The sequence below is a fragment of the Musca vetustissima genome, unplaced genomic scaffold (genome assembly GCF_032173495.1).
Source record: "Musca vetustissima isolate MV318-11 ecotype Yass unplaced genomic scaffold, APGP_CSIRO_Mvet_v1 utg12726, whole genome shotgun sequence".
Lineage (NCBI taxonomy): Eukaryota > Metazoa > Arthropoda > Insecta > Diptera > Muscidae > Musca > Musca vetustissima.
Genome location: NW_026879485.1, coordinates 160,206 through 184,314, shown reverse-complemented (window position 1 = coordinate 184,314; position 24,109 = coordinate 160,206). Strand labels below are relative to the sequence as shown.

General features: G+C 33.7%; 1 protein-coding gene across 1 annotated transcript in view; it reads right to left on the bottom strand.

Moving 5' to 3' along the window:
• The window catches only part of LOC133324404 (hemicentin-1), a gene marked incomplete at its 5' end in the record, with an annotated part of 177,357 nt that overhangs the window by 10,314 nt on the left and 142,934 nt on the right, over positions 1–24,109 (bottom strand). The window contains one exon of the mRNA XM_061533244.1: positions 14,495–14,628. Coding sequence (XP_061389228.1) covers positions 14,495–14,628 — 134 coding nt within the window. The remainder of the gene's footprint in view (positions 1–14,494; positions 14,629–24,109) is intronic.

Genomic DNA, 24,109 nt, shown 5'->3' with positions numbered 1-24,109 from the left:
TTATTGAGAATTTTCCAAAACCACTTCCGCCAGTTGCAATATGGAAATGAGATATTGACATAATACCTTATTTCCAGATTGCTACCCAATCCATTCACCAAATGCCAATTGTTCATTTACTTATACTCCTGTATATTAAGTAATATTGTTATTGTTAAATATTCGGGTATGTTATGGAACTCACGGCGCACTGTGGGCGAAATGGACGATCTATCGTCGTTTAATTCAATTTTCAATGTGTTTAATTGGGCCAAAACTGTGTCTCTATCGATTAATCCTATCCGACTGATCTAATATATCGATTCTATTCTGATTGATATGATCTAGTTGAACAGCTGTGAGCTGTCAAACACAACATATGTTTCAGCCAATGCATAACTAAGCTTCAACACGTGTTTTCTTTGCATTGCCAAATATTCTCTAAAGTTACATTTGTCTTAATTAAGTCAATGAAAAGTTGATTTATTTATTGTTAGAGGTATGTATTAACTAAAAAAAATTGTTTGTGACCTGTGCTTAAGTGTTGTAGAAAAAATATAGTTCAAGTGTACTATACCACTCATCTACTTGAAAAAATCCAAAGTAAGACTTCCGTAGACCAGAACTTCTGATATTCGTGTGTATTCGCGCTAGAATATTTTTTTTTAATTACTATGTCGACTTGTGATTGTAAAATGTCCAAATGACCTGCAGCCACCTGCAACTTTACATGATATTGCATTTTTTAGGAAAAATGTCGATGCTCAGACGAGAAGTTTATTTACTATGGCGCAACGAGCCTGTGCCTACTAAAATTTTTTCTGTCATTATTTAATAATATTATTAATATCAACATATGCAATGCAAATAAAGTTCTTCTAATTTGTAGTAAAATTGGCTGAGAAATGGAAATTCGACCATAAAAGCAGCCACAAATTTGAAGGAGTGGTTAGACGGATAACTTTTATTAGTTAATCCACTGATTAATCGTGGAACATCCGATAAGAAGTTTGACAAATGTTCCAACAAAACGAAACTAAAATGTTATCCAAATGGAGTCCAATTTACGAACTATACAGCTCAAGTGCCTTCACAAGATATGGTAGATCATATTGTTACGCGCCTCGAAGAAACTCATTATTCTATCAGAATTTAATGTTGCTGAACGGAGTGAGCAGAATCTCATTTCTTGCGGGCTCAAAATCGATATTGAATCTTGTAGGCAATATGCTTTACAGACCGCAGAACTTTTTATCATACTGTATCCTTGGTTTTATATGCCGTGTTCCATATATAAAATCTTAATACGTGGAGTCGATATAATTAAAGTATCACCACTTCAATTAGGAAAAATAACTGAAGAAGTGTTAGAAGCCCGGCGATGATTACCGCAATTTCCGTGAGTACCCTTTGTATTTTTTCCTTTTTTATTTATAATTAAATTTTTGTTATGAAAACAACCGAAATGTTTTTATTATTAAAGTTTAATATATCCTTAGCCCCAGAATGAGAAATATAAAATATACTAACCTTATCATTTTTTCCTGAATGAAATAAACAATGTATAAAAAATGAAAAAATTGCAACTATCAAATATATATATATATATACATAATATTTTTTTTTACTGTGTAGCATAATCTATTTTCAACTAAGAATAATATTACAAAAAATAAAAAACAAAATCCCTAAGCGCTATTAATTAAACGCCGCTAGATGAGCCTTTTCGCCCACTGTGCGGTGTGTTCGTTTACCTCATGTTTTGCATCTCACGTGAATTGAAATTTTTGAACTGCGACAAAAATAAACGCCGACATGGTAGTTTGCAGAAAAAGTGATGCCATACAATATAAACTGTATTCGTTTTTAACATTATTTCTGTTATTTTTTAGTAATTTCGTAAATTTTAACGATAATTTTGTTATTCTTTTTATACCCTTCACCACACTGTGGTACAGGGTATTATGTCTTTGTGCATATGTTTGTAACAGGCAAAAGGAAACGAGATAGACACATGGTTCCTTTTGAGAATATGCATAGAATCACTTTTTAAGTCGATTTATGCATGTCCGTCCGTCCGTCTGTCTGTCCATGTTAAATTGTAAACAAAATACAGGTCGCATTTATGATCCGAATTGGATGAAATTTGGCATAGGTCACTTATTCGGCCTAAGGACGAACCCTATTGAAATTGAGAAAAATCGGTTCAGATTTAGATATAGCTCCCATATATATATATATATATATATATATATTTAACCGATTTAATGTAAACGGTTCCTATATATCTTTCGATTTGCACGAAATTTGGTACAGCCTAATCATTTAGGTCTAGAATGATGTCTGCCAAGTTTCATGAAAATCGGTCCAGATTTAGATATAGCTCCCATATATAGTTTCGTCCGATTTCATGTAAATGGTACACCAAAGTCCACATATATCTTTCGATTTGCACGAAATTTGGTACAGCCTAATCATTTAGGTCTAGAATGATGACTGCCAAGTTTCCTGAAAATCGGTCCAGATTTAGATATAGCTCCCATATATAGTTTCGTCCGATTTCATGTAAATGGTGCATCAAAAATCCCTATATATCTTTCGATTTGCACCAATTTTGGCATAACGTACTGAATTGAGCCTAGAATTATGTCTGCCAAGTTTCGTGAAAATCGGTTCAGATTTAGATATAGCTCCCATATATAGTTTCGTCCGAATTCATGTAAATGGTGCACCAAAGTCCCTATATATCATTCGATTTGCACGAAATTTGGCATAACGTACTGAATTGAGTCTAGAGTGATGTCTGCCAAGTTTTAAGAAAATCGGTTCAGATTTAGATATACCTCCCATATATAGTTTCGTCCGATTTCATGTAAATGGTTCCCAAAAGTCCCTATATGTCTTTCGATTGGCACGAAATTTGGCATATCGTACTGAATTAAGCCTAGAGTGATGTCTGCCAAGTTTCGAGAAAATCGATCTAAATTTAGATATAGCTTCCATGTATAGTTTCGTCCGATTTCATGTAAATGGTGCACCAAAGTACCTATATATCTTTCGAAATTTGGCATAACGTACTGAATTGATCCTAGAGTGATGTCTGCCGAGTTTTGAGAAAATCGGTTCAGATTTAGATATACCTCCCATATATAGTTTCCTTCCATTTCATATAAGTGGTGCCCCAAAGTCCCTATATATCTTTCGATTTGCACGAAATTTGCCATATCGTACTGAATTAAGCCCAGAGTGATGTCTGCCAAGTTTCGTGAAATCGGTTCTGATTTAGATATAGCTCCCATATATAGTTTCGTCCGATTTCATGTAAATGGTGCCCCAAAGTCCCTATATATCTTTCGATTTGCACGAAATTTGGCATAACGTACTGAATTGAGCCTAGAGTGATGTCTGCCAAGTTTTGAGAAAATCGGTTTAGATTTAGATATAGCTCCCATATATAGTTTCGTCCGATTTCATGTAAATGGTGCCCCAAAGTCCCATATATCTTTCGATTTGCACGAAATTTGGCATATCGTACTGAATTAAGCCTAGAGTGATGTCTGCCAAGTTTCGACAAAATCGGTCCAGATTTAGATATAGCTTCCATATATAGTTTCGTCCGATTTCATGTAAATGGTGCCACAAAGTACTTATATTTCTTTCGATTTGCACGAAATTTGGCAATTTGCTAAGTTTCGTGAAAATCATATATAGTTTCGTCCGATTTCATATAAATGGTGCACCAAAGTCCCTATATATCCTTCGATTTGCACGAAATTTGGCATAACGTACTGAATTGAGCCTAGAGTGATGTCTGCCAAGTTTCGAGAAAATCGGTCTATATAGCTCCCATATATATTTCATGTTAATAGTCCTGTTTAATATACCCATAGTGGTGAAGGGTATCATATAGTCGGCCCCGTCCGACTTTACTACTTTCCTTACTGGTTTAATATTTTATTATTCGCAACATAAAAAATAAGTTGCGAATAATGTGTTTCATCTTAATTCTATCATCATGTGCCTTTTTTATTTCAAAAATAATGTTCTTTTATATAGAAAAACATGACAACACCTGACTCTAACTATGAAAATGTAAGTGTAAAGTATACACCTCAAATGGTTGTAAAGTGTGTTACAGAACACCTCGGCGTGTGTTTGATACACTTCTGTCGTTGAAGTGAATGCCAGAACATGCCCGATTAACTTATGTCAGTATGTGTGGTATTTCAGTTTATCAATTGGTCGAACTTATTCCACCAAACATTTTTAAAGAGAAGGTGTTTTGTGTCCAATTACTCCAACTCCGAATTTTTATGTTTTTCTCAAAATTTGCTTTGGTAAAACTATTCTCCCTGCAATTAAAAACAATCGGAGGAAAATTTGAGTGAAATTTGTGCAGTCGTATTCAATGGAGTCATTTTTCATATCATTAAAAATATATTTGAGGAACCATATAAAAACATAAGTCAGACACCTAGAGCACCTAATGCGCAATTGTCTCCATGTAGGATTCAAATTTTTAATACAAATTTCAATAATACCTTCCACAGATAGCTAAATTGTTAAAGTTTTAGTAATGGATATTTTTGTATATACTATGTATATGTATTTACATTTTTCGCAAATAAAGCTGGTGTTATTTCCTATTTAGAATACGTTCAAGTTTAAGCCAATGATTCAGATATCGTGTGGAATAGATGTCATGTGTTGGTTTTATAATGTATTATTGTGTGTTTTTAAGCCTCCTCCATATTTTAGCATAGTACGATTTTATGTACTTTGAAAATAGTAACAAATACCGTATACATTGCCTTTAATTTGGGTGAAATCGGTCCCGGCGTTCTCAATTGATGAGTTACTATTCATTTTTACATAATTTTTTATAAATAGATTTTAATTAATTTTACTTCGATTTGATAAGTAATTCTTTTTTCGTTTGACTCCCACGCACTTTTCACGAAAACAGGTTATTCATGAGTCGGTGTCCGAATACTTAACGTCGGTACACAACGATTAAGCACCAAACACAAAAACACTACTCACGCCTCATAGAGCATATACGTAAAGTTTGGTCAAAATCGGTGCAGCAGTTCTTGAATTATTGTGAAAAACAAAAAAAAAAAACTAAATCTGTCGGATGAACTTCAAACCGCACAGAAACACTCCTCACGCCCCATAGAGCATGTACATACAATTTGGGACCAAATTGTATGTACATGCCCTATGGGGCGGTGCAGTAGTTTTTGAGTTTAGCGATCACGAACATACATGTAATTTATATATATAGACTACTCCAAAGTCCAGTAAAGGAGACCGAAAGGAGGGCTTACTGAATGTTACTGCTTAAATTTCTTCGTGTAAGATTTATCCAGCACAATTCGGCGCATTTCATCAAACGTTTATTTAAATATTGGCAAAAGTCAAAAATCATTTGTTGTTTTATAATTTTTTTTCTATAAGAAGTATAAAATGTAAATTCCAAGCATTTTAAATGAAATAACGTGATATTTTGCAAAATCTTACTGAATGTTGTCTGTTCACTTTTCTCACTATTATTCCAAAAGAGAATAAAAACGGCTTACTCCCTGAAATATAACGAGAAAGTAGAATCACTAAAGAAGCTGCAATCACTGGCTTACATCATGATGTACGACATGGGAAGAATGGACTGATCAATACATAACTATTTATACACGTAAATGGCACAATTCTGCAATATCATTTCGTCACTTAAATATATATATATATATATATATATTGTTACGAATATAACTTTAGATTTAAGTTAATTTAGATGAATTCCGTTAATTTAAGAATTTGAATTGTAACGTAAATTTCTACTACGCAGTTTATTCGAATAACTTCACAACAACAACTACTGTATAGATTTTTCTACATCCTTCCATTTCCTCTTTAATTTTCTATTTTGTTATTGAAGTACAATTCTTGTTAAACGTCATCATTGATGATCGCTTAATTCCTCTTTCTTTGTTACTCCCTCGCCTGTATATGTATTGTTGTTATTGTTCACTCAATGTAAGTTTGTATGTGTGTGTTGCATTGGTAGATTGTTCGTAATCCAGATCGTCTAGAAACTTCTGTAGCGACAGGCAAGGCCCATATAAATAGAGGAAATGGCAAGGCAGTTAGTCAGTTGTGAATCAGATCGCGAATTGAAACCGTCAAGTGAAGTAAAGTGCAAAGTAAAGTGTGTCAATAAACTCATTGTAATAATCGTAATCAGAAAGAACCCGCGTTTTATTTAGTACGAACTGTAATGGGAAATAAAACAACGTCTACACGGGATTAAGCAAAATCCAAGAACGTAACAATATATATATAGGACATCACTTTCTTCTGGTGAAATTTAACTCACTAATAGAGCGTTGCCCGGCCACACATATGCAATGACATACCTACACCAAATCAATTCAGAACAACGAAAGGGCAAAATATATAATAATCAGATGCTATTTTGAACTTTTTATACACTAATCCAATTTATGTGGCTTAATACCACAGCATTCCAATTCTTCTTTCAATATAGTTTGTAAATTAATCTCCACCATCAACATCAAGTTATAAATGCAAATTAGGCGCCATATTCGATGAATGAAAATTTTCACTTACATAAAAACATAAAATACAAACAATTAGCACAAAAGAAATAATGTACATTGAAATACTCAGTAGTGGTCATGACCAATCGGCTATCAAGATAAACATTAAAATAAAGAAGTAACAAGTGGAAAAGCGTTACCCTCCACAATAGATATAATGACAGGTACCTGAAATAAAAATGTAGGGAACATACCAAAAAGTTTACCTATACCGATATTTCTACAAACCAATTATGGTTCTAAATAGTATGGAGGGTATATTCATTTTGTCATTCCGTTTATAACTCATCGAAATATTAATTTCCGTCCCTATAAAGTATATATGTCCTGTCCGCCAAGTTCAAAGATGGGATATATCGGTCCACGTTTAGGCATAGCTTCCATATAACAGTATCCCCCAAATTTTCGGTAATTTGTGGTTCTTGAGCGCGTTTTTCAACCGAATAGCTAAAATTTTGTACATTGGTTTCTTATTGGGTACTAATTGTCTCCACAAAAAATTAATAATATAGGTCCACTTTTTCTGGTAGCCCCCACCGAATTGGCTGTAATTTAGTATTTTGAGTTCTTAATAGGTACCAAATCTCTCCACAAAAATTATAAATATAGGTCCATTTTCGGATATCCCTCTATAAGGGTATCCCACAATTTTCACAATTATAAACTGTAACCCGCATTTAGGCCTAGCCCCTGTGTGGGAGGTACCAGAAGGAGTGGACCGATATTCTCCATGTTCGAACTTGAACTAATTTTGGAATAAATAATAAGATGGGAAAAGTTTGGATGGGTGCTGAAATAATAATTTTCTCTCTTACATATTGATATCACAATATGTAATATAATACTGTACGTCACTTGTACTCGATGTAATGACTATCCTCAAAACAACAACAAAATCTGTTAGGACAGTAGAATTTTTGTAGAAGTTCTGCTCAATTTATTTCCGAACCTTTTATTTCCCTTTACAAAAAATTTTCTGTCCTGGTTCATTGGCCTGTTTCTCTGTAAGTTTTTGTAAAATTTTCTGTCGTTCCTTTTGAATGTCTTTGGGATCTGTTCTAATTCTTTAACAAAAAAGGTTCAACCGGTTTCCTATCTATAGTTGTACTTATATACGGATCTGTGTAGGGGTTCTAAAAATGTGGTATGAGAATTTTCAGTTTTCTAACATCGCATTATATCCGGCAGTGTTGAATGAAATCTCTCAATCTGTCCAATTACACTACTACTATAGAGCGGATTTTTAAATACTTTTACTTTATATTGATTTTCAAGCATGAATACTGTAGCATTTAAGTTGATGGATTTTTCATCATCAATTACTATTATCTTTGAAAAAAAAAAGAATTTCTGTGAGAGCTGCTTGGGTGTATTTGGAAAATTTATCTAAAGCTATAAGAATAGGTTTCTTTTCCGTTTATCCTATCTCAATCTTATTTGGATGTCTATCATACTTTTCTCCTTACAAATTTTACAGATATTGACTATATCCTGAAAATAGTATTTCGATAAAGTTTGAATTTTGTTTTTACGGTATTTCGCTCTGTAATGTTCAATTACGATTACTTCCTCTTGTTATAATTTTGGTAATAATTATAATTTGCTGCATTCGATTATAATAATTCAGCGACGACATTAGTTTTCTGGGTTTGTACAGAAGTTCATACTTATAATCTTGTAGGAAGGCTTTCCACCGTTTTATTTTGTAAATAGAATTCTTATTACTCAAGGAGTGCGTAAGTGGCAAATGGTCTGTGTAAATTTTCATTTTAGCTAAACCGTATAGGTAGTTCTGTAGTTCCTTCAAAGCCCAAACAATTGCGAGCATTTCTTTTTCATTAGTCGGATAATGTTTTTCATCTTTCTTAAGGGTCCGTGACAAAAACATAATTGCCTTGTTATCTTGAGACAGTACTCGACAATGTCGTTGTGGGAGGCGTCAGGGGTCAATCGAAATTCCTTATTAAAATCCCGATAGGCTAACAAAACATCTTCCGACATAAGAGCATTTTGTAGGCTAAAGGGCAGTCTTGTGAACTCCTATTTTCCATTATTCACCGAAAAGGCAGTTTTCATCACATCACATTCTTTTAAGGGAACCCCACACATTCTCGATTTTAATTTTTCAAGATTTTCAATGGGCTGGTAAATCAATACCAATGCTTGTTAAGGTTTGTAACTTTGCACATATATATTTGAAGATTTAAAAGAGAAGAAATATAATTTACAAAAAATGTTTGTTATTGTTTTGTTGTTGTTTTTTGTAATTAAAGGCGGGCATGATAACTCCTCACTGGAACATCGGAATCCGAAAATTCCAACGGTGTTAGAAAGAGTACATGTCTGGACTCTAGGATTATTGACTTCGCTCTAAATTAACAAAATGGCGGACCTCTGAAAAAATATTTTTGGAAAATCGTCGATTTTTGACCAAAAACCTAGTTAAAAATAAGGAAGATCTTCACCGATTGGCTTTATCCTAGTTCATACGATAGGTATATACTCACAGAGAAACGTGTACAAATTTGGAATCGATTGGGTTATTAGTTTTTGAGTTATCGTGCCCGCCATTCGCAAAAGAGAAAAACGCGTTTAAAGTTTGAGAAGCCCTTTGGCCGTCACTTGATGCTGACACAATAAATCGGCTATATTTTCAACAGTTCTTGAGATTTTCACTTTAAATTTTGTAGGGACATTCTTCTTCGAATTAAATAAAAAAAATGTTGACCCCGAGAATGGGGGGGGTCCCCTTAAATGGTGAAATCTATTTAAATGTATGACTGAAAACAATTTACTATTTGATCTCTGGGAGGTTTGCATCGTTAAGTTTACGATAGTCCCTTACCATACGATACCTTTTCTTTTCAGATGATTCTGATTTTTTTTTTATACTACCCATATAGGGGAGTTGTAGAGTGCCCATGAAGGTCGTATTATCCCGTGCTCCAGAAGTTCTTTAATTTGTGATTCAATCTTGGGTATGTTATTGACTATAATATAATTTTTTGCTGCATGAACAACTCTTTTAAACTATCATTTCCTAAAATTGCATGAAACGTCTCGAGGATAGGCAAAAGGAAAAACCTTTTCATTTTGGATAGGATTTTTTATAAATGAGATTGGATATAGTTTTTATTAGACCCTATGTCAATCAAGATTCTTAAAATTTGTCCAGTACTCGTAGCTAATGTAAAAAATTAATGTCTGAAAATTCTTGATAACGGTCATTGTTTTCTAGAACATCGCATTGATTGTCAATGTTGTCTCAAATGGCAAGAGTTGTTCTGAATTTTCATAGTTTTGTTGCTCAGATTCATATTGTTCAATGTGAAACGTGTGTCTTCGTAAAAGTTATATTGGATTTTTGGAGCATTTCGATTTGGATCGTTCTGATCGAATGGTCTTTTTCCCGAAAACTGGTTGGTATTTTTAAGTCTGTTAATATAATTTACTGATCTAATACGGAAATATGGACCCATGCGGTATTGTGGGTTGGAAATAATTATTACCAAAATGATGACTTTGCTGCATTCGGTTATAATAATTCATTGGGTGAAAATTGTTATCAAAATGTGGAATGTGTGGAATTTGCGGTGGCAACTGGGGTAAAATATTGTGTTTATTAATTTTCTGTCCACGATTAGCAAAATCAACCCTAACTAATTGTTTTTCCATTTTTCAAACAAAGTTGAAGGGAATGTAAAAGGTCTTTTGGTTCCTTCATACCCAAGTGAATTGACATTTGTTCTATCAGACCTCGAATGAAAGTGTCCAAGGCCTTGTCTCGGTAAGTTTGAGCTAAGATATCGAGGGAATCTCGTCCGTTAATTAAATAAGACAGTTTGTTCATATTAAGGGGCATGTGTGGATACACCTCTTGATAAAAGTCTTTGACCCTACTGTTACCCTGGATGAGGGTTGTCTTCTGGTATTCCAGATTTGTAAGATTCCTATTATCTGCATAATGAAGATTTAAACATTTAGAAATGGAAGAAATAGTGACATTGTCAGTAATAAGTCAGTAGTTTCTTATAGACACAACGTCACATAAGTGGATACGGTCAGTAGTGTGTCAATAGTATGTACGTATCGACACAAGGTAGTAGGGAAATCATGTCCATATGGGCACCGTCTAGACTTGTCGCCTCTCTAAGTGTGGTCCGAACCTGTCATCCCTACCCCTGATATGTACCGACTAATATAAGGGCAATATACAAAGAATACTACAGTAACACAACAATGTATCACCCCCTATACTTATTACCTATATGATGCCCACACAACCATAATCAGTTCTTCCTCTTTTTCAGCCTACTGACCCCATGTCCGACAGGTCATTCCCATAACGTTCTTCTATTATCTGGCCCATGCCGGATATATCAGTGCTAGGCCTAAGATATTGCCTAATGGCAATCTGACATTGCTCGGTACAAATCCGGGCAATAGTGCCCCTTTTTCGATCCTTAGAGTCTTATTATCCTATCCAAACTTTCTACGAGCTGTATTCAGCTGCATTTCCCGAAAATTCCTTCGGACCACGTCCGGAACCTTATCCATGTCCAAAAGGTCATTCCCATAACGTTCTTCTATTACCCGGTACGTGCCGGAAATATCAGCGCTAGGACTGAGGTATTGCCTAATGACAATCTGACATTGCTAGGTACAAATCCGGGCAATATTGTCCCTTAGCTGCCCGTATTTGACTGGTGGCCTAATTAACTTCGCGGATGGGTTTGACATTATAGCAAAAAAACAAACAATATTAAAATCTCACAAAAAATGCTTCAAATTTAGTATTTAAATGAATGAATCAATATGCCATATTTCTAGTTATATGACTCGAAGAACAAAATGTTTGAATGTTTGACCCTTGTTATTTGATTGATATTCCAATACTGATTTTAAGAACTTCTCAAACTAATCTAACATGCCGTGTCTATGATGGTTAGTTTTGTCCCTACACATTTGTTTACATACCAAATGAGTGCATATCTTCGTTTGTGCTCTTTTATCTATTCATTATTATTAGTGCATAAACAAATAGATTTTATGGCTGCGTTTCACTTATCGCAAAACCACTTAACATTCTTTATGACATATCCTAAATTAATAATCCTAACTCATACAAAAATATATTATATTCATATATATCCATATCCATATATATCCTGTGCACATGTTTACAACAGGTGGATATGAGAATGTGTACACCTTATGAATCATAATATTATCTTAAAATTAAACTTTAATGTGTAATTTGAACGTTGCACAGTGGGTTAGAATACCCTGTTTCCTTGGATTAATTAAAAAATAAAATTTTAAGTATCGTTAAAAAATTTTGCACACGGTTAAAGTATATAAAATTCTACATCACTTGTCGTTGAAATAAATGTCAAAAGTGGACTGGTGTTTTTGTAGTGAAACTTCAAAGTCAAACTTCATAGAAATTTTTGTGCCAAAAAAGGCTGAAAAAAGTGAAAACGTTCCCGTTGAAAATTTTATTTATTTTAAAAAGTATTGTAAAAGTTAAACATTTTTCAATGGAACCATGAAGTTTAGGTTATTTTGCAAATACTTCGTTAACATTTGAGTATGAAATTGTGTTTCGAAGTGATTAAGATTTAGTTATTTATATTGAAAATGCCAAAAAAAATAATATTTTTATATTTTAAATGGATAAATAGTTATTATTCGTCCACATTCGTGTCATAATTTTTGGTTTATATTAAAGAGGACATAAATCTGTGTTATATTGCAAAATTTTACGCAGCCCTTTTGAGCCTTTTAGAAGCTATGCATTGTTTAATACAAGTGTTGCAGCAGTCAAATTAGCGAAAAGTCACATTGATCTCGTGACTGGTGCTGTTGTTGAGTGTTGTGTTTTCTTGTTTTTCATGTTATTATTTTATTGTTGTTATTTTTGTTTCTTTTAATAATATTCTTTGTTACAATAATATTTTGTTTTTGTTTATTTTAATAATATTCATTGTTTTGACAAATAGTGATTGTGTTGCGCAGTTTCAAGTAGTCGGGTAAAAGGGTTCTTTATTAGCATTTTTTATAGACAAAAGTTCGAACGTTGTTTTTTATAATCGTCGAAGCTTATGATGAATTCGAGCGCTCAAACAATGAATGACAAGATGACATTTTTAGCTAAAGAAATCCAAAAAACGCACCAAAACGCTAAAAAAAAAATCTGCCGAAATAACAAAAATATATGTTAATTTAATAAAAAATGCACGTGTCGGTTATAGCTGTATCCAGTGGCCATGAAATTAATAATGAAAAATTTCAAATATATGCACACAATACAGGACGACTTTTTGTTGAAACGTATCCTTGGTATAATATGCCTACCACTTTGCACAAGTTTTTTATTCACGGACCCGAAATTGTGTCAAATGCCCTTTTACATATTGAGCAATTATCAGAAGTTGGTGATGCTGCGGACAGAGATGGCCTGTCAGAAACAGTGACGTAAATGACATACATTTCCGACGTATAATACATACGTCAGAAACGTCGGAAACCCACTCAAAACCATTATGTTTTTTATAAAATAGCTATTTACATTTATCGATTTGGAAATAACGTATGCTTTACTCAAATTCATATCGAATATCAATTTTTTTTTCTTAAAAAAGTTTAGAATTTTTTATCAGTTCTAGTAAAGAATAGCCAGATATACAGTAAAAATAATATATGTTCTTAAAAATTACTGTATATGGTGATAATATTGAAATAAATGACGTTTACTACATTTTATACAGGTATATGACGTTTTCGACGTTTACACCTTTTTGACAGTCGAAAGCCTGAAAATTCGTCATACGGATGATTAACTTTAAGATGTATAAAATTCAATGTTTATGTTATAATATTGTACTTCTTGCACTATATACCTACACTGATATTTGCATTACTTAATAAAATTATACTCAAATATACTTAGAAAACATTTTTTAACTTATTTTAATGGTATTAACTGAAAAATAAAGAAAAATTATTCTAACATAGCTTCCCTGATTTGATCCAAGAAAACATGGTACTCTAACCCACTGTGTGTTGGATGCAGTAATCACACTATTTTTGTAATAATTTGATTGAAGTTTTCAACGTTGTGTTTTTGCAAACGATCAAATTCATATTTCATAGCCGTGGTTACCAAACGATTTTTTAAAATGTCTAAATATTGTTGTGCCTCCATAGCAATGGTGGGCAAAATTTCTCTTAAATAATTGTTAAGGGAAAATAAAAACAAGTATTTTCAGCGGAATTTAATTAATTTAATATTTTTAAAACATAAACAACATCCCAGGAAGTGTAAAAAATAATTTCATTAAAAAATTTGTCATTAATGTTTATTTTGGTTTTAAAATAAAAAAAATGTCAAGAGAACGCATCAACGCTGGTATGCAAGGCTGCCCAACTTTGCTCCATAGTTGTCTCTATGAAAGCTAAGTCTCCCACACCGTTTATTTATTTTAGTTGAAATTAATTTTTAATTTATTTGAAACAAAGAATATTTTATTTGAAATTACATTTTTACTATATTTCATTCATAGGAATTACATGAATCTATTAATATATTGGAGGGAGATCACAGGACAAAATTTAAGGTAGCATATTTCATACGTAACATAGGTAACTATCATATGCCTAGGTTATGTATTTCGACCTTAAAAACGAATTTTGTACGTTTTGTCTCTTATAGTAAATCGGTAGTAGTAGAATCAGTTACTAAAAACCCAAGCCTCGCCCAAAATTTCAAGATGCTAGCTTCTGCCGTTTCAGTCAGATAATATAGATTATTTTTTCTTGATCGAAAGAGAGGAGATATTTTTCCTTCCAAAGATTGTCATTTTACTACAATTCAGTGGCATTAATATACTTACTTTTAAATGAGCATCTATCAGTTCCATTACAAAGAGTTGGGTAAGACCACCATCAAATCCATCAGAACAGGTTACCGTCAGCGACGTCATAGATATGTTAGTCAATGTACAGTTATGTACCTGATCAGGACGTCCTGAAAATAAATAGATAAATTAAAAAAATGTTACAATATATTTAAATTTGTATTATTTTAAAGACTACTCATAGCGTCGTTGTACAGTAGCGGATATTCGTTTGAGCGCATATAATGTTTTTGAGATTTTACTATGGAAACACATTATTATATATTTTTTAACAAAATGGTTAATTTATTTAAGGTATCGAATATCAAATACAAATCGAAAACATTTTTCATACACTTTTTGAAATAATTAAAAATAAGGTATAGTTTGCCTTTTTGTCAGGACATTCGTTTGAGCGCAGTTCATTTTAAAATAAAAAATGGCGTAATAAAACAAACTTAGACTTAATAATGGATCAAACATATTTTTAAGCTATTTTGCGGTGTAAAACCATCAACAATAGACAATTCCAATTCTACTTTAAGATATAAAGGAAAGAAACCAGCTAAAAATCGATATTCCAACAACAAAATTAAGGAATTGTTTAGCAATCAGTTACAATACGTACAATTTCACTGTATTTAAAGTCTACTTCCTAAATAAGATAGACTAAACTAATAAGCAAGCTACATTTAACGACAGCTTATAAGTGAAATTAGTGGAATGTATATGGCTTGGACAAATAGATTATAAATGATCATATTTTCTGATGAGAATAAATTGTTTTTGTATGGACCAAACTATTATAGTTATAACATACACGAAAATGTAAAAAAAAACATGTGGTAAGATCGAAGCCGAATTTCTGGGGAAAGTCACATGGTATGGGGTGCATACGAATTTAAGCTACCACTTTGTGATGTGTCCACAAAAATGAATTCTGAAATGTATAATGTATAATTATTATTTTAAGATCCTGACAAAAAAGGCAAAATATACCTTATTTTTACTTATTTCGAAAAGTATATGAAAAGGTGTTTTGGTTTGTATTTGATATTCGATACCTTAAATAAATTCACCATTTGGTTTAAAAATATATATAATAATGTGTTTTCATAGTAAAATCTCAAAAACATCATATGCGCTCAAACGAGTGTCCACTTCTGTATTTTATAATAGGTCAATAAATCTCTATATTGAATTTGTGAAAAGTGTAACTAATAATGCATGACAAAATCGGCATTTAAAATATCTTACTGATTTACTAACTTTAATAAAAACTGTGTCAAAAATTTCTGAAAATGATTGTACATCAGAAATAAGAATTTTTTAAGATTGAAACAATTGAAACGTTAATGGGAATATGATTTCGGATTCTGCGAATCTTATTGCACAATGTTCCTAAATTGTTCATTCTACGTTATATCAGAGCGAAGATCATCTCCCAAATTTATAACTGAAGCTAACAATATTTGTTTTGAATATTCAACATTTTGATATCACTTGCATAACGTTTTTAGATGTTTTCTGCATTGTATACCACCTAACAAATAATAAAAATGCATTTATCAATTTAAATTTTTTTCAAGTTATGGTCAAAAAGTTAAAAAAAAAACTAGGCATGAAAACTAAAGATCTCAAAATAGCAATGTCACGCTTTAAAACAATTAACAATCCAGTTTTTTAACTAATCTTAACACTTTTAGTGAAATTAGTTCGTTTACTTTTACCAATATTTTCTTTGAAAGAGATAACATTCTCTAAATAAGTTACTTAGTGATATTTAGTGTTAAGTAAAGGAACATATATAGCATCATTTCTCATGTGTGACAACATTGCACGTTTGTATTATTACTTTTTTATTGCTTTTATATTTATTAGTGCATTGGTCGCGATGTGACGACACACAACAGTGGGAAAAGTGTGGTCTTATTTACAAATGCCATGTTCACCTCAAAATGAGGCACCAGCATCAAAATTCTCACGCAGTTATTTTGTTTATGTTTGATATATTGTTTACGACAATATATATCTTCGATATGTTGTATACACATTAATTGTCCACTCATTTGAGTCAATGGCGGAATCTTCTCTGCACTTCTTCTAGGAGTCACATTCGCTCAGTTCGGATGCAGAGAGGACTTTCCAGTGCTACGGCCGTCGATGTGATCTCGACCTTGTACACGCTACATTTGTTCACCACGACTCACATGCTTTCTAAATCTCGTTGGTTAAACTTGCATTCTCGCACGCACGCCTTAGGGTAAAGTTTTGTTTCTTTCGAAACTCAGTAACCTTGCCGAATAATGTTTGAAAATACATTTAATACCCAGCTTGTATAATACCTCGTCGGTATCACGCCAACATTTTGCTCCATTCGAGGCGGATCAACCATCAACAAATTACGAAGTTGTTGCTAATTTGATCTCTTCCCTATGTTTTTAAAGGAGAAAAACATCACCCCTCAAAAAAAAAAACTGCATCATCATCAGCAACATCAAAAACTGCATCATCATCCAAACAAACTCAAAGGTACGTAATTCAGTTTCATAATATTGACCATACCGCGAGTGTTGTTTTTTATTTCGTTTTACAAAAACAAAATATAAATATTTATTTTTCTAAATTGTTCGCTACACCGCGTCCTGGTCGCCATTCTATTATTATATTCCACGCGACTTTTTATAGCGTCTGTTGGTTAACCTCTAATCATACCAACAACATATACATCTCCCCAACTCTCACTTTTGGATCGTTATCGCTGTTTTGTTAAAAATATCATTCTCGCATTCCAGCCGACTTGAACTTTTTAATAAAAAGTGCCCAACTTTCGACATTTTACAAGCGCATTTAAAGCATTCCAATTAGTTATTTGCTCTTAAACACAAATATTTGGCTGTAAAATTATTTGAAATTTCGTGCACCCTACTGTCGGTAAAAGCGATTTTCAAATTATTTTTTGCAATTTTCTTGGTCTTTTTTTTTGGGAAATTTTACAGAAGTTGTTGTTTCTTGCTTTTGTATCGAATATATTGTATTATTTTATTGATCCATTTTGAAAATTCGACTGTGGGTACCCTACATTCGGTTCTAAGCGATGTCAAATAGTGCAAATAGCGTTTTTTTGATTATTTTTTTGAATTTTTATTGATCCTCTTTCGTTTTTATTTGTCTTATATCATGTCGGTCACTCCAATGACACAGTTTATTCGGCCTTCTGATAATGTGGTCAAATTTATTGCTTCATTCCACATGCTTAAGCCGGAGAGTCACACCAGTTTTAACCTTGAAATTCGATGCTCGGAACTTCAAATGTTGTGGTCTAAAGTCAAGGACACTTATGATAAGTGTATTGGCTATTTGATGACATTAGAGGGTATAACGTCCGATCAAATTTCGTCTGCCGATTCCAAACAATCAAAGCTTTATTGATTGTTTGTCGGAAATCAAGGAAAAGTTGCACAGCATGAAGCCGGTTAAAACTCCTCCTGCAACTCCCACCATCATGACTGCTAGTACTCCGCAAACTATTATAGCTCCAACTATTTCACAAAATGGTCACCCAGCTGTTGATCAGCCAGTATCCGCAAATAACTTCAATAGTTCTCGTGATAATTTGAATATTTCCAATTTAGCAAATATGGTTCAAACTGATTTCCCAAATCCTGCAGAAGTTTCTATTTCTAATTGCAGTTTGTGTCTAATGTCTCAAATGCCACGCATAATCTCAATTTACCACCGTGTGAGATTGATGTTTTTCATGGAGATTTCGTCGTGGCCCACCTTCCGGGACCTGTTCTCTGCCATGTTTATAAATAACTCTCGCTTAAGTGACATTGAAAAGCGTTTTCACTTAGTTCAAAAACCAAAAGGTGAAGCTAGGAAAGAGAGTCATTCGTTACGAACCTGTCCTAAATTCAAAACTTTTACATTTGAAAAACGATTTGAAGTTGTGAAAAACTGGTTTTAAATGTCTCCCTATGGGACACTCTCTCAGGAAATGTTCTAGTGGTCATAATTGCAAAATTTGTAATAGTCGTCACCATACTCTCTTACATAGGCCCGCTTCTCATAAAACATCGCCTTGAGCCTCGAACTCCGTGTCCTTCAGTAATACTAATTCTGCGCCATTAGAAACGAATGTTGCTTCTACCTCTACCGCGGCTAGTCCTCAAAGGATGAATAGTCAGGTGTTTCATATATGTATCCCAAAACCGGAACGTTTTGTTAGTTACGACTATGGTTAATATTGTCCATCTTGGAGTTTCCTACCCTGCTCGTGCTCTTATTGATCCCGGGTCAAAAGCTTCATTCATAACAGAACATTTACAAAAGTTCTTAAAGTTACCCACTCAATCAATTTCCGCAACAGTAAATGGTTCCACTTACGCTTCTGTAATTGTTGAAACTGTCGCATTTGTGCTTCTGAAAATTGCCGGAAATCTTCCTTCGTTCCCCCTCAGTTCAACACTCACTTATAGTTTGCCTAACATTCCATTGGCTGATTCTGACGTCCTTGATTGTAGACCTGTTGATTTATTATTGAGGGCTGATTTGTAACCGACAATTTTAAGAGAAGGGACTCGTCGCAACATATTGGGCTCATTGCTAACTCAAACACAATATTCGCCTGGATTCTTACTGGTCCTATTCCTTCCTCTTCAGTCCAGTCTTTACGATTGCGTTGGATTTTGCTGAAGAGGAATCTTTCAACAAGACGCTACTCCGATTCTGGGGACTTGAAGAAGTTCCCAAACAAAAACATCTTTCGCCGTCGGACACGTTTTATGAGAGGAATTATTGTGCTACGACCGTGCGGAATTACGAATTTATATCCGAATTTACGCAAACATTGCAACTGTGGGAATCTCGTAATAACGTTTTGAAACAGTTTTGTCGTTCGGAAAATTCACTCCTTCGTAGACCCTCAGTTAGTTTATGACCAGGTATTACAGGAATATCTGTCACTGGGACACATGTACTCTGTTCAGCCCCCTCAGTCTGATTCGCTAGCCTGTTACCTTCCTCATCATCCAGGAATAAATCCAGACAAGCCGACGACAAAACCTTGAGTTGTATTTAACGCTTCCAATAAAACTTCCAATGGTACATTAAATGATCTTCTTGATGTTGGGCCAACTCTTCAATCAGATTTAGTTTATTTAAATTCGTTTTCAATTGTGATATTACTCAAATGTACCGTCAAATTCGTTTTGATCCCAAACATTCACCATTTCGATTTCGCAGGGCCCTTTGATATGAAGTCGTTTATGGGTAGAGCGTGTCGTTTATGGCAGTTAATGAGTTTATACCCAATTTTTGAGTAAATACTCAAAATAGGGGTACCTTTGTATGGGGCTACCAGTAAACGTGGACCTACATACATAAAATTTTGCATGGACATTTTGTATTCAAAAGGAACACTCTGTGCCAAATTACAGCCAATTTATCCTTAAAATGTGTCTAATAGGCAAAAAATACCTTAAATCGGGAGATACCTTTATATGGGGGCTATATCAAAACTTGGACCCAGGGGCCCCATGTTGGATTTCATTTCTGGCAGCCTTTTATCGCTTTATTGGTCGTCGCGGTTGCCCTGAGACAGTTTTCTCTGATAACGCGACGAATTTCGTCGGTGCATCACATGAACTGAAGAGAAATTTCAAATATTTCGTTAAAGAGTGTCGTGAGTAAGTTTGTACTTCGCTTGGTTATCAGGAACTATCTTTATCCCAGCTGATGCTTCCCATATGGGAGGCTTGTGGGAAGCTGCAGTAAAAAGTTTTACGAAACATTTTCGCAGACATGTTAAAGCTTTTAAATACACTTTTGAGGAGCTATCTACCGTTTTAGTTCGAATTGAGGCATGCTTAAATTCTAGACGACTTTGTCCAATAAATGATAATCCAATATATTCAGTTGCACTTACGCCGGGTCATTTTCGCATAGGCGCTCCTCTTCTTTCGCCACCTGAAGATGTAATACTCGATTCCCATCTTAGTCTCGTCAATCGCTATTCATAAATTTTGTATTCGTTGGAAAGAGGAATACTTAGTTGAATTGCACAAACGTTATAAGTGGAGACATCCTCAGCGCGATATCCAAATAAACTCGTTGTGCTCCGTCATGAGCAATTACCACCCACCTCGTGAAAATTAGGTTGTCCAGGTTCATCCTGGAGACGATGGTCACGTTCGTGTCATAGACCTTCGTACAGAACAAGGAATTATTCGGCGACCAGTCACGAAATTAGTATTAATAGATAATGAATAATATAGCATATTCTTTCTTCATTATCTAAATCTTTGTTTGTATAGCCATGGATTCATCTTCGGACATTTTTCCCGTAGCCGTTTTACCTACAAAATTCTCATGCAGTCATTTTGTTTATGTTTGATACATTGTTAACGACAATGTATATGTTCGATATGTTGTTCACCCCTTTCGTAGCATACCAATTATTATACACATTAATTGGCCACTCATTTGAGTCAATGGCGGAATCTTCTCTGCACTTCTTCTAGGAGCAATGAAGCCCATCAGTGTACTTTAAAGTAGCTGCCTACTCACACGCATTGTTATGCTCTTTCGGTCAGTCGTTGTTTGACGGGCAACGAATGAACACATGCTGGGGTGCGCGCACGACGTCGTGTCCGCACAACTAGAAAATCAAGAAATAACACTTAGGGATAAAAGTGTTTCAGTAGATTTGGATTTTTATATTATTATTCAAAATGCGTTTTGTACGTTTACAAAATTTTAATAAAAAACAACAGAACAATTGCTGTTTTTTTTAAAGAATTAAATATATGATAATTATCGTAGTATTTAATATTATAATATGATTATTATCTCGATATATGCTACTTTATAAACTTTATTAGATTTTTATGACATATACAATTTGTAATTCATATAAAAACATTTTTAATAATTAAATTCATCAATAATTTTTTCCGACCACAAAAATGTACACACAATTTTGTTTAGTACTGTTCTTTTTTCTCTCATACTAACGCATTTTAATTTTGAGCACCTATGTCTAGGAGTCACATTCGCCTGGTTCGGATTGTACGTGAGAGTATCCGCTCTCTCCTAGAAGTCACATTCGCTCAGTTCGGACACAGAAGAGGTCTTTCCAGTGCTACGGTCGTCGATGTGATCTCGACCTTGTTTACGCTACATTTGCTCACGGCGACTCACATGCTTTCTAAATCTCGTTGGTTTAACTTGCATTCTCGCACGCACGCCTTAGGGTAAAGTTTTGTTTCTTTCGAAACTCAGTAACCTTGCCGAATAATGTTTGAAAATACATTTAATACCCAACTTGGTTTATTTTGTTTATCTCTTTTTTTGTTTTTCACCCCCTCATCGGTATCACGCTAACATATTTCGTTCGCAGTTTATTTCGCGATGATGATTGAAATGATTTTTAAGTCAGTTTTTCTCTTTCGGGTCGAACTTAATGATCGAAGTTTGGCAATGAAATAACATCTAACTAACGCCCATGTGACATGTCCGAGAGTTTTTGAATTCACATACTTTTTTAGATTCCCATTTTGTGCAAAATAGTGTACACAATTTCGGTCGAAAGTGCGTCTCGAAGATTAGCTTTGATCAATATGTTACGAACTGTGCCCACTAACTATGTTTTTTAGTGATGTATTTTCTATTTGTTTAAAAACAAAATTAAGGAAAAATATTTGCTGGCTTTATAAATGCCCTGGTTTCTACTAGAAGACGGCTAATGATATTGGAAGGTGTTAAACGACGTCGGCTTAGGGAATCTTTGTAAGTATTTTGATGTTTACATAGCAATACCCTACATTAGAACCCTAAAAAGGTTGTGGAAATCGTAAACGTTTGCGTGTGTATTGTTTTTAAATAACCTGGGGTCAAATTATGAGTTTCGATATGGAGTTGATTCTGTCGAGATCATCAAACATAACATGACCGCATCCGATATCGAATGCTTATTATCGTAATTTCCGATAAAACTATCTTATGAATGCTCGATGCCAAATTAGCTGCCGAAAACAAGAAACAAAAAGAAAAGTTTGATGTTTAAAGATAAGATGGGCGCCCCCAACAATGGAAAGTAATATTTCATTTTTTTGTTCCAAAAAACCATAAAAAATTGAGATCGTGTCAACTCCAAATTTTTGCACAGCATAAGTAATGGTACCCCTGGCCAGAGCTGATATTACACATCATTTATGGGATAAAACTAACGGTACTTTCCACATTTACTTAGTGCAACAAGTGAATGCAAGCATTTTTTAAAATGTCTAGAAAGGAACTAACTATTGAAGAGCGAAATAATTAATAACCATGAAATGATAAACAGAACCAAATCAGCAATCGAAAAAGTGGTTAATCTATACAAAAAAGAAAATATAATTGAAAATAAACTGCGATCAGCCCGTCCCAGGAAACCACGTGTTAACAAAACAAACAGAAAGAAGCGTGTCGATTTTATAAATGATTATAAAAACAACACAAATGAGTTCTGGGAAAAAGTTATTTTTATCGGACGAATCGAAATTTAACATATTTTGGTCGGATGGACGCTCTTTGGTGTGGCGGAAAAAAGGCGAAGAGCTCAATCTAAAGAATACTCGGATAAAAGTAAAGCACGGAGGGTGTGGAGTAATGGTATGGGGATGCATGTCTCCAACTGGTGTTGTGAATTTCGTATTCATTGAGCAAATAATGAATAAAACAGTTTACATGAATATTTTGAAACAAAATTTGAATCAAAGAGCTGAAACACTCAAAATTCGTGATAATTATTACTTCCAACAGGACAATGATCCAAAACACACTGCTATTGACGTTAAGAATTGGATCGTATACAATATACCACACATGCTGATAACACCTCCACAAAGCCCCGATTTAAATCCGATTGAGCACCTATGGGATCATCAAGATAAACGAATCTCAAATCATACAACTTCCAGTAAGGCCCAACTCATAGAAATACTTCTGACAGAATAGGGTAAAATATCGTCGGACTACACTAAAAACTTGTATACTCAATGCCCGAACGATTGAATGAAGTTTTAAAACGCTAGGAATATCCTAACAAAAATTAGGTAAGTCAATTTAATTGTAAAAATTAAGTAATATTAAATAATTCATTATTTTTCTCCAAGGGTACCAAGACTTATGCTGTGCAAAAATTTGGAGTTGACACGATCTCGATTTTTTATGGTTGTTGGAACAAATAAATGAAATATTACTTTGTTGTAGTATATGAGTGAATACATAAAATAAAAATAATTGTTTTAAATTTTGTAGATTATCTTTTTGAGGAATTACAGTTTTTTTTATTTATTTGTATGGGGTACCATGATTTTTGCGGCTTACGGTATATAAATGACAAATGATACGAGCAACAAGTCGGGTCGAATATTTAATATTTATTATATTATAAATGATACAAGTAACGTCAAAGAAGAAAACATATAATTAAAATAGAACAATCGATGCGACAACGAGGTTCTATGCCACTCTCCAAAGTCGGATTTCACAAAGAAGAAAATATAATTGAAACAAATATATAATGTTTTATGAATCATATAATATGTATTAAATTTCATAAAATTT